Here is a 12376-nt window from a genome sequence, read left to right as displayed (position 1 = left end):
TCTTTTTCTGTGTACAGTATTTGGCAATTCTAAAAGCAGTAACACTAAAACAAATTGTTTAAAATAATGTTGACTTAATGTAGCAGTACAAATAGATTCATTATATAAGCATGCAAATATAAATTATATAAATATGTAAGTGTTTTTCTACAGATGTATTGACAATTTTGAGCTGAAATCTGCATTTTTAATTTGAAGCCACTTGTAGTGGTTTTTTTAATAATGCAGGAGATATGAAGACATTTTTTTCCCTTTTTTTATACAGACATGAAAAAAATGGTCTATATGGTATCTGATTTATTTATTTTTTTAAAATTAATTGATAGGAATTTGAAACATTAATTGGGCCTTTTTAAAGGATAGATATCATTGAGCTCTCTGCAGGCCCATGTAATATTATAGGGTCTGTTTGTACGTAAGTCAGACAGATTGAATGGTTCTGCCTAGGCTTACTATCTGAATCTCTGTAAGGACTGGTTTCTCAGCTTGAAATAATTTCTGAATTGATGGAGCATTAGTGGGTTATTATTGCTAAAGATGACATCTTCGGTCTTTTCTACATTATTGCTGAAGTAATTGCAAGTGAAAGTTGATAAAATACAGGTTGTTAAATCCTGGAAACACCTTTAGGCAAAGCAGATTAACTTACACTTGCCTATGATGAAGAGTGTGCAGTGCTTTGAGAATGTTTGGGGGTTTTTGTTTGGGTTTTTTTTCACTGCAGATGGACTTGGTTCAGCAAGACACAGCTACTCATTTTCATGCTGTTTAGTATCACTGAGAATTTGTGTAGGTAGACACCATTGCTGTTTTTGCATTGGTACCTGTCTAAATTGTATTGCACCTACTGTGCTGCCCTGAGATTATCTCATGGTACCTTTCACACACATACAACTCTTGTTTGGTCAACAGACTTCATCACAGTTGCAATTTCTTTGGTATGTGTAATGAATAATGCAACAGAAGAATAATAGCACTGTGCTATATTTAGAGTTCATTAATGTACATGTTCCCTCTAATCCTTTTAAAAATACGTTTTTGCAGCCTATTTGTCTGAGCATATTACAGTAGTTTTGATTTCAGTAATCCTTTGTGGCAAGAAATAAATTGAGCAGTAGGACATTTATGTGGTATGAAAGATTCTCTTCGGTTGTTCGTTCTGGCTGACTTCTCTGACATGAATGGAGCAAGGCTTATATCTACCAGCTGTCCTGCTGCTGCTTCCTTTAGTTAGCACTGATTTCATAAATCTGGGGCTTTGAAGCAGATTTTCTAAAAGTGTGCATTTGAAGTACGTTTCCTAGTATTTAAACAGTCTATTCATCATATGAAACTACAGTATCTCTTGCTCCTCACCTCTTTTTTTATACCCAGTTGTCTTTTTAATCTTTTGTAACTTGTTACACCTGTAACATTACATTCATGTAGGGCAAAAGATGAATTCCACTCATAGTGATGGTATGATGCACCGTGTAATGCATTTGGACTCACTGCGTCTGTGCAACCACGGCATTCAATGAAACAGCCAAGTACATTTAATAGAATTATGCAGGGAGATAAATGCTTGGTACATGGTAGCTGTTACGAAAAGCGGTTCCATTCTCTGCCCATCCTGTTGGCAGAAGTGATGGACAGTGAAGCTGACGTTGTCATCACTTGCTCAGAGTTAACATTCCTGTGAGGTTAACTGACTTGCAGTGCAAAAGCTTGCATGTCTGAATCATCATTTAAGGCAGTCAGCAGAAACAGGGAAGACTATGTTAATTGAACTTGATTGATACCTGGAAGTTTTAGATGAGCCATAAGGCCTAGAACTTGTTGGGTTTTGGCTTATGTTGGTTTTAGGCTTATTTTTTGACTTCTCATGCAGACATGAGAAATGCATGAAGCCATCTCTGTTTTGCCCACCTCTATTTAATATAAGAGCTATGAGGAGAGTCTTCAGCCTGTGTGTTTTCTAAGATGATCCTGCAGTGCTTATTGTATGACTCTAACGGGAATGGTATACTGTGTAATGTCTAAGTGTTCATATCCCTTCTTTTTGCGCAACTGTAAGGAGATATTTATATTTGTGTGTTGTTTAGATTCCAGTGCTTCTGTCCATTTTGATTTTATGACATGTGAAGCATAGAGGAAAATTTGCTAAAACTGTGATCCAGTCTTAAGCCCTGCATGTATATTGTAAATCTGGTAACCAGAGCCTTTTTTTGTGCTGGTAAAGGGCTGTTGATGTTGCCCTAGACCCCCATGGGTTATTTGTTTTCAGGTGTGTTGCACTGTCATTTGCACTGGTCTTACTTTGTAACTTGGTAAGCTTGTTTACTCATCTACAAGAAATGGATTAAGAAAGAGAATCAATGGTGGTGTTGTAATACTGATATATACCAAGGCTATTAAAGGAATGTGTCACTGGTGTAAGCTCTTGAACACCATCTTTGTGATGGACAATAAATTCATTTTATGGACTTAATTACATTTTTCAGTGTGGCTTATTTCATCATGTTTTGTGCTTTGCTTTTTATTGCTGAATATCTTCAGGTTATCCCCCCCTCCAGTCTACTTTATGTAATTGGGCAGTAGATGAACAAATAGATGAACTTATATCCTGTAATAAAAATTTTTTCTTATGTAAATGAGTACTGCATATTAGTGAGGTCATTATTATGCCATTTGGACCTTTATTATATTAAACAGATTATGAGAAATTTCAGAAGTGTCATGAACACATAAACAGAAATTTCAACTTCAGTAAACGTTCCAAGATAAGTAATGTCTTGATAGAAGTGAACTCTTCATATGCATTTATAATGGTAAACAATTTTTGAGAGCAAGTTGCACTATGTGTTATTGATTATGTTTAATCTTTTTTCTTTTTCCAGTTGTCCATATTTGTCGGAGAAGATTACACCTGCTATACCTGCAATTGGTGGGATTCTTTTCTTTTTCGTGATGGGGACCCTGCTGCGTACTAGTTTCAGTGATCCTGGTGTCCTTCCACGCGCAACACCAGATGAAGCAGCAGATCTAGAGAGACAAATAGGTAACACTGAAGGTCTGTTGTCTCTTCACTTTCCTCCCAAGGGTGCATGTACTGTGTGAAGGCAGTGTGCTGCTCTGCTTATGGGAGGAGTTACTCCTATCTTGCCAGAGTAATTGTTCTGGAGTTGTAATGTCTGATGACATTACAGTGATTCCTGTGGAAAGATGGTTGATCAGTTCTTCACCAAGAAAGATAGTAAACAAAATCCTGGCCTTGGAGAGTGATAGTTATTACTGTAAATACTTTTCGGCAAGTCTGGTAGAAGTCTCTCTGTGGTACACAAGAGAATGCTTTCTAAAGTGGTTTTGGCAAGAAAGCTGATATTGCAAAGGTTCTACAATTGTGTGTCTTTTAAAGTAATGTAACCTCAGAGTTTAACTGAATTTACTTATGTTGTTTATATTGTGAAAGAGCCAGATAAGTCTCTGTTAATATACAGTCTTGTAAGTTGATGCAGTCTTGGGAAGATTTTTTTTCAGTAACAGCAATAAAATGTTACTATTTTTCATCTGTGTAAAGCCAGCACAATTAAAGGAGAGTGAACTAGATTTTACAGCTACGAATAGGCTCAATAGCTAAAATGTGCTACCTAGATAAGAAAGCACAGGATGAGTTTGCAGAGCTGCTTCATAAACAGTGGTTTTATTTGCTCAGTTTTAGTAAGCTACTGAAGCTTACTGAAGGCTACTATATCTGCTTTGATATGATAGTCAATGGAAATACCATTTACTGAAGCAATTTCAGAGGAACACTTGCTCATATAATTGGAAAAACAGAAAACAGTTTTATGCAAGCACAGGAGAAAATACCTGCAGGGTCCTTGATGTTTAATACTAAGGTACAGTCTTAGGCTTTGTTTACTGTGACAAATAATTTAATGCAGTAGAAGCAAATGAGTGCACTAAAGCTGTTGTTGCAGATGCTTCTGCATCTGTAGAGTGTGAATTTGAGGGGTTTACTTCAGACTAGGTTTTGTCTGGTTCTCTAGACTATGTGTCTTCCACAAAGCACTAGTGAAAATGTCTGAGGAGCTAAGCCATTGGTGTAGACTCTAACACCATGTTGCGAGGTAGAGTTCATTTGGTATACACATGGAGCAGAAGTTCTGGTTTAGTTTCCTCAGAAATCAAATGTAGTTTGTACACACCAAAATCATGCTGTGAACCATGCCCACATAAGTGGGAATGATAGGAGAATTCATGTCAAAATAGCAAAATGTTAACAACAATAGGGCATTAGTTTCCTCTTACTACTTAGCTGTTAAGAGACAGTAAGCACATCATGCAGCTATATCTTCCACTTAAGAGATCTGTCAGACAAAGAAATGATACTGTTTAAGGTAAAACAAAAAAAGTAATGACTTGTATTTACTATTTTAGGTTCTCATGAGCCTTTAGCAGAGGAAAGGTAACAAGTTTGTTTTTAAATACGTACATACTTCAGTGGTTGTTTGAATCTAATGGTTTCATTGCGATTAAAAAGTCTTGTCTGAAGGGCTCAGTTTCAGAAAACTGCTGTTGGAGGAGGAAGGATTGTTTTATTTTCTGGAAACACACGTTATCTTTGGTATGGATTATTTTAAGAAGAAGCAGGATTTCAAAATATAGTGATGAGTTCATTGATTGTTGCTACAGTGAGATCACTTTCTTTCATCAGGTTTGGAAGGTCCTGACCACAGCTGTTATACTATGTTACACGTTAAGATAAAAAGGTGTCTGTGTAATAAAAAGCATTTTGTGTATTTCAGAGTGTTTGGATTTGAGTTCTGAAGTGGAATCAACACATTTGCAGCATGCTATGTGCAGCAGCTAATTGTACTTACTCTCTATGCTCTTTGTGTAGGTTTGCAACTTTTGGAACTGTATGATCATGTAACACGGTCATTGAACCTTGTGGGAAGGAAATCTTTTCTCACGGGTGTGTGTGAAGTCTGAGATGTGTAGTTCACCGAATTTTATAGACCTGGTATAGCTTTCCAAAAACAATGTATTCTGCTGGCATTCACATTTCAGGAAGAAAACATACATTACTTTTATACATTGTATGATCTAATTGTGCAGAGCCAGGAGCCAGCTGTCATTGCCATGACAGGAAGGTTACATTTAGCCAGTCAGAACTTAGCTTTGGGCAAGGACCATACTGTACATAGTATACAGGGAACAAAACTGTTAGGTCCTAGATGACCCAGATAGATCCATCCCAGATGGATGTATTTAAATTTATATAAATTTTTTCTGTTTGCTTACTTTTGGATATGGGACTCCGGATTATTTAAAAAGAAAATGTTCAGTCAGCCTGCCCTTACATGCCATAAAGAAATTAAATCAGAAATGGAGGAGCATTATGGAACTGTATTCTCTCTACACTCTAAAAAAAAACATTAAAAATGTTCTTATACTGAGGAACTGGAATTTTCTTCAAACACAGTCATTTCAGTCTTTGCTTGTGTAATAGAAGAATTCCTAATATTCACAGAATCCAGGTATGTAGAAAACAGATGCCAAATATTCACAGAATCCAGATATGTGGAAAACAGATGCCAAAGTTCAAATCTATATTGTTGGGAAAGCTAACAGATTTCTTAGGAAGACTGATTTTAGAGCTTATTTTTTAGCTTTTGCCAGTGCTGTCACTGCAAACATTTTTCAGAATCAAATATTGAGTATGTGATGTGCTGCACAGAAGTGTGTAAGTTGCTATAATGGGTAATGGGATTATTTTTATAGCTGGGAAGGAAAGGATGGAGAGTGGGGAAAAGAAGCATCTCAAAACTGTTAAGGGAAATGTGGGAAAAGTTATAATTTCCCCCTCCTTTCTCTTTTTTGCCCCTACTTCTTCTCAAAAAAAATTATCCTCTCTTTAGGAATAACATGTGGGAGGAGGATGGTATTCAGGCAGGTGCATTCCTTAGTGTTGCCAAAAAAGAATGCCCCTTTACATCATAAAATTGTGTTCTAATTTGGAGATAAAAAAATGTTTAAAATTCAGAGTTTTCCGGAAAGAGCCATTTTGAAATAGAGCTTCCCATCTAACAGTTTTATTACTGCCGTCATTACTATGACGGCTTGCGAGTATTTTGTGGTTTTTTTTAAATGGAGTTTTTCTTCAGTTTTATTAATGCAGTGTTTGGGGAAAAGCAGACATTTTTTGCCTGTTTCAATACTGGAGTTCCCAGTAAAATGTCTTATGATTAGAAAGTAAATATATTTATTAGATATTTGCAATCATAAGAATATCTTTCTAATTGAATAACCTTCCATAGGACTTAACTGAAGAACTTAGATTTCTATTAAACCTTTACACTTCATAAGTCTGCCACTGTGACCTCTCCTAGATGTTTCACTTCAGCAATCCCAGCACTCCTATTTTTCTCTCTTCTTGTGGTGAAGCACAAGTAGTCTTAATTTGCCAGTCATCATCCTGCTCTCTGCTGTCCTAATGATAAATAACAGAATCTAAGCTGTTTCCAAAGAATAAGTGTAGATCTTTATCATATCTGGTATGAGTTACTTAAGACATTTAATAAAGGAAGCAGTCCTGCTTTCTAAATAAAATAAAACATGAATGATACTTTTAAAAGTTTAAATTAAGAAAAAAAAGTTGTATGTTTTAGTTAAATTTCACCTTTATGAAATTTGGCATTTAAAGGTAGTTTAAAAATGAAAGCTTAACAATTGTTAGATGAACACCAAGCTTGTTTTTAAATTTTCACCTATTTCTACTGAACAACACATGTACCATATTACTTATACGCATACGACCAACCCATTTGTGTTAGCTGGCCTTTTACCTTGTCAGAAAAGCAGCATTGTGTGGGGCACTGCTGTACCTAATCAGAAGAGGTTCTCATTAGCAAAAAACTGGACCACCATAGGAGAACACTGTATGGAAGTCTGCACTCATGAAGCATATTTAAACCAGAACTAGAAGGGGAGATGTTTGTATCCAAGCCTGTTGACCAGCCATCTTTCTTTCACTTACTGTATTAACAGATTTCTTTAAACCTGTTTTTGGCTAAGGATAGGATTTCAAAGCTGGCTAGAAGCAAGATCTGCAGACAAATCGTTGGGCTTCTTACTACTGATGTTCTGTTTTGTTTTGTTGCTTTTTCTCTGTAATGAGGCAAGTATTGATGATTGAGAGAATAATTTATTCCTACTACAATGTGAGATCACTAAGGAAAAGCTGGAGCGTAACTGTATGTGAAGAAAAACGTATTTGAGGGAAGTTATCTTAACTCTGGTTAAAGTAAGGATGTTGCTTCCCTTACTGAGAGCAGCTTGCTGAGTGAAAACAAATGGTTGTCAATTTTAGAAGAGAAAGATAGGTATGGTGTTTTGAATTGTACCACTGCTGGCTGATAGTTCCGCTATAGAAAAATGATAGTCCTAATTCCTCAAAGTGTTTGAAAATTAATGAAATAAAATCTTCCTAAACAGTGGGAGGATTTCACACCTGCATTTGAGAAAGGAACAGAGAGGAGTGTAAGATGCTGAAAAGAACAGTAGTATCCATCTAGGTACTGTCCTACGTTCCCTGTCATCTCTGTCAGTACTTTTCCATTTCTGTGTCTGTTTCTTTGAATTTCTTGAGTCCCTTAGGCAGAAAATGAAATTAAAATCCATTAATGAAGCTGCTACTGAAATTAACTTGCTGATTATCTACCAGTAATAATGATGGTGTAGTAAGGGAAAATGTTTTCAGAACAAAAACTTGTATAACCTATTCTTTTTATGTAAAACAGATGGGCTTTCTAATGGAAATTTACCTTTTCAGTAATTATGTATAAAGATGATAATGATGACGGTCTGCTAAATGAGATTGCAAGTGAGTTGTTGTAGAGTAGGTATTAGGATTTAGTTATCTTGCTATGACAGATATTTTTCACTGCTATATCCAGCTATTTGGTGAAATCTTTAGTGTTCCTTAAATGATGTTTTAAATATGCTTTTATTAAAGGATTTTTCCCAACTTAACCACAGCAAATTAATTCCTCAGTTTTTAAATCAAGTACCCATATATGCAATATTTAATTGTATCTATGATTTTGAAATGGACATGGTGTAATAGTCACGTCAGAGTTTTTGTGATGTATAGTTTAATTCTCTATTCTTATAGAATGGCAGATGTATAAACAAGCTATAAATATTAACTGAATGTGTTCTTGGCTCCATTTGAAGGATGAGGTATTTTGAATGCTTTCTAATTGGCATAGAAAGTGGTTTAGATACATTATTTTCATAATCCAGTGGTTATAAAGACACACACACACAAAAAACCAAAAGGAGCAGTAAGTTGTTCCTTAAGTAATGAAAACCTAGACAGAGAAGGCAGAAGGCAGCAGTATAACAATGCACTTCTTGTTATTAGGGCCTTGACACAAAAACAAGTTACCGCAGTTTGTTCCAAAAAGTTCTTTGGGTTTTGGTTCCTGTTTCTGGAGAATCCTGTGCTTTCTGGTGTTTAGAGTCCGCTCTGGGGCTCTTTTCTGCCTCTTACATATATTGCATCTGTTAGGTACGTACACCCCGAGTTCTGCCCTGTCTTTCCTGTACTTCTCTTCAGCCCTGGATCCTACTTGGTTGCATCTTTTGTTGTCTGTCACTACTTCCTGTTTTTCTGATCCTTCTTTCCACTCTGCTTTTTACTCACCTTGTGTTTCTGTGCTGGGATTTCCTGAAAGCTTTTCCTTTCTCTGGGCTGGGCAGGTGCCTCCTCTTTGTTGTGGAGGTGGTAAGAGGGAGAGCCAGGTTCCTTGCCCTATGTGCTTGACTGTAGCAGTCTCCGATAAGCCCAGTTCTGCTGGGACGTGACATCCTCTCTGCAGTGATGGAGTGTTCATAATCAGTTCAGAAACAGAGTTAACATGTGCTCTGCAGTAAAGAAATCCGGAAGTTAACTCTATAGCTCTTAACAAGCTGCTGCTGAGGATATGTGAACTGTGACCTCCCCTCTCCCCCGCCCATCATTCTTCTGCCAAACTTTGTTCAGAAGTTGCATGCTAAGCTCAAAGGCTACAGCACATGCTAGGTTTCAGCTCCTTTCTTCAAATTCTGCAATATGATAGAGGTATTAAAATGTTTGCTGTTCATCTGAGTTTCCAAAGTGGTTGAATCATCTTGCTTAAGCATCTGAATAAGGTGTATAGCTTAGGCTACAAAACTCACCAAGTTGTTTTGTTGGGGGGCTTGGGGGTTTTTTTGGTTTGGTTTTGGGTTTGGGTTTTGGGTTTTTTTTTTTAAGCATAAAAATACGGAAAAATATAATGAAGCATTTATTTAGCACCTTTTCCTAATCAGTGTTACGGTCTAGTTTCATTCATCTCTTTTAAGAAATCCTTTTCTTAGAATAAGGTACCAGCTTTAGCCCAAAATACAGGCACAGGTTCCTGTTCAAGGAATTGATTATTTACCCTGTATTCAAAGGAACATTAATCTAAGTCAGGAAATAATTTATTTCAAATAAGCAGCAGACAATATAATTTTTCCTTAAAGAAAGAGTCTGTCAGATAAGAAGTTTTGGCTAAACAAAATGAAAAATACAAGTTGGATACTGAAAAAAAGACAAAGATTGCATTAAAAATTTGATTAGGAGAGTCAAAAAGTTTCCATGTGGGACTGTTTCAGAACTTGTATTTACAAATCTTTTTTAAAAATGGTAGCACAAGACTTGCTTCACAGGTTCTGACTGCTGAGCTGATTAAAACCTCTGTCATTTCTTCAGCAGTAGCAAAACCAGTAGTCTTCCAAAAAGGGCCAATGGAGGGGAGGAAGTGAGGAACTATATTGCCACCAAATGTGGAGTTCGGGGCTCAAATTCCCAAGCATGAGGGCTTATGGCAAGTCTAATGGAGAGGAACAAGCTAGGTATCTATAACAAATCCTTCTGCCCTAAAACTGATTGTGGAATCAGCAATGGAAATGGAAAAAAACATCTTTGTACTATTAAAATATATTTTTTAATGTGCCTAAAAAGATGTATCTTAGTGGAGTGGCATCTGTGCAGCAGGAAAAGCTGGATGGCTCCAGCAGTTCAAAAGATAACTTCTACATGCTCCAAAACTATCATTCTGGTTTGATTGCTGTGGAACTTGCTGTACCTTTGAACTTGAGGTGCCTTCTAAAGATGGGGTGCAAGGTTAACAGTAATATACTTCGAGGCAAGAGATTTTTCAGATAAATCACCTAAAAATAATGCCTTCACTGAATTGTTTCTTTTCTAAAATTTGTGCGTGTAACATGTCCAATCTGTGGCTTTTACTTTATTCTGAGATAAACTTGAGTCTTACTCTGCCCTACCTGTTTCTTTGGGAAGGAGCCTCACAGAAATTATTACAGATGGGGTGAGAAACTGTTATGTCCCAAGAGGAGGAATTCTGATTTAAGAATGCTAATTTGAAGTCCTTTTAAAGCTTATTAAACTTTATTTTTGCATGCCAGAAAGCGTATAACAGGATGAGCTGAGTAAGGAGAATAGTTCTCAAAATAAGACCTTCTAAAGAAACTTCTGGTACTTCATTCAAGTGACTTTTTGGAAATAGGGTGGTCATGCTGACAGTGTGAAATGTTTCCACCTAGGCTATCACCTTTTTCCAGGTGAAGATGAAGGACTAACAGAGCTGTGATGCTACTGTTTCCACCGCCAGGGTACAGGAATGGAAAGCAGTTGTTTCTTGAGGATTTGGTGAGGTGGTAGTAGCCCAGCCACCATCTGTGTTCATAAACAAAAAGTGAAAGGAATTGAGAGGAAAAAAAAGGATGTCCACAAAGCAAAAGGGACCTCTATTGAAAAATAGTATATTAAGTGCACATCATCAAGCTATCCTCATACAGAGGAAGGTTGGGAAGTGTAGGAAGAGGCGGTTCTGCCTGTATTTCTAGTTTTATGAAGATTGCAGTCAGAAAGATACTTGTATCAGAAATGGAGACAGTTTCTAAAGCTGAGTATAAAGAGGTGGCACCGACCTATAGGGAAAATGTTGGAAAGGCAAAAGGGGAATAAAGTCATTTATAACCAGCAAGTAACAGTAGAAGACAACAGGACCGGTTATGTTAGAGGTCAGAGGAAGAAAGAGAAGCTGAAGGCATGATGTGTAATTGGGAAATGAGAAATAACAGAGGGCAGTCTGAAGGATTCAACGCTGCTTTGATCTCAGAAGAGAACTTGCACGCTTCTTGCCAGCTGATAGGAAGTGCAGGTCAGAAGAGGGACAGTAGTAGTAGTTAAAAGAAAAAGAAAAATCTGTCAATCTACTATACTGCATCTATATCTGTCTATCTAATATTTTACTCTAATAGAAATCTGTCTATTCTATCGGTAGACACTATTCTCTGTCTGGAAAGATAGGGAGCAAACTGCTAAATGGTCAAATTGTAAGAATTGGGGCTGGCAGGGCGTGGGGTTTATGGCCAGTTAAGACTCAAAACAAGCAACAAAGTATTTCAAGAGCGAAGTAACTGTCTTGGTGGAGAACAAGAAGCAGATGTGCTGAATTTTGACTGTAACAGAGTTCTTGATGCTGTTCTGCATAGGATTCTTTCTATATAAATTTTGGAAATAAGGTCTAGATGAAATTACCACAAAGTCAGTGAGCAGCTTTCTGGAAAGACAGTCTAGTGGCAAACAGTAAGTGATCAAGTAGGATCTTGCAGAGGCTGACTGTGGGCTCAAGAAAAAGGGGGTATGCTTAACTCTGAAGTTGATGCTGAGTTGAGGGAATTTGCAAGCACTTGGCTTGATTTTTTTTTTTTTTAATAAATATACTCTAAATAGTCTTAGCAAATATAGGGAACAAATGCAAACTGCATGGTTACAAATGGAAATCAAATACTAACAAAAAGGGAGCTAAGTAGTGAACGGTACAGCAAAAGGGGACTTGAGTATTGTCCACAAACAGATTGAGTCAGCATCATAATAGCATGAGAAAAAAGGGAAATTCTTTTGGGGATGCTTGAGAAGAAAAGTCATTACATAAACCAGGAGAAGTGACATTCTGCAATACTTAGTGATGATGACAGCTCAGTTCACTGTCTAGTTTTTGACACCATGTGTGGAAACTCAAGAGCAAGGCAGCAAAACAGAGAAGTCTGGAAACCATGACCTGTAAGAAAATATTTAAGAAATATATCTATTTGGCCTAAGAGAGGGGAGGAGCATAAGTCTTAAAATACTGTAGTGTTTTCTCATATAACATAATAGAACAAAAGCAACTAGATGCATGAGGCTTGTATAATGCAAAATCACTGAAGATAACGTAGGATTATTTTCTGTAAAAGTGCTATAATCTCAGTTAAATGCAGCAGGGCCCCCCCCCCCCCCCCCATATGGGAAATTAAA

General features: G+C 36.9%; 1 protein-coding gene across 3 annotated transcripts in view; it reads left to right on the top strand.

Annotated features, from left to right (window-relative positions):
* Positions 1-12376, top strand: part of ZDHHC14 (zinc finger, DHHC-type containing 14) — a 113488-nt gene that overhangs the window by 58486 nt on the left and 42626 nt on the right. For 2 of the 3 annotated variants that reach the window (XM_010581851.1, XM_010581850.1), the window contains exon 2: positions 2880-3040. In XM_010581851.1, the coding sequence (XP_010580153.1) occupies positions 2880-3040 (161 nt within the window). Of the gene's footprint in view, positions 1-2879; positions 3053-12376 lie in introns of all 3 variants that reach the window. The other variant, XM_010581849.1, reaches the window with a different exon arrangement.

The sequence above is a fragment of the Haliaeetus leucocephalus genome, unplaced genomic scaffold (assembly GCF_000737465.1).
Source record: "Haliaeetus leucocephalus isolate CR32 unplaced genomic scaffold, Haliaeetus_leucocephalus-4.0 Scaffold819, whole genome shotgun sequence".
NCBI classification, from domain to species: Eukaryota; Metazoa; Chordata; class Aves; order Accipitriformes; family Accipitridae; genus Haliaeetus; species Haliaeetus leucocephalus.
Note: the sequence above shows the minus strand (reverse complement) of the source record. Positions and strands in the feature narration are given on the sequence as shown.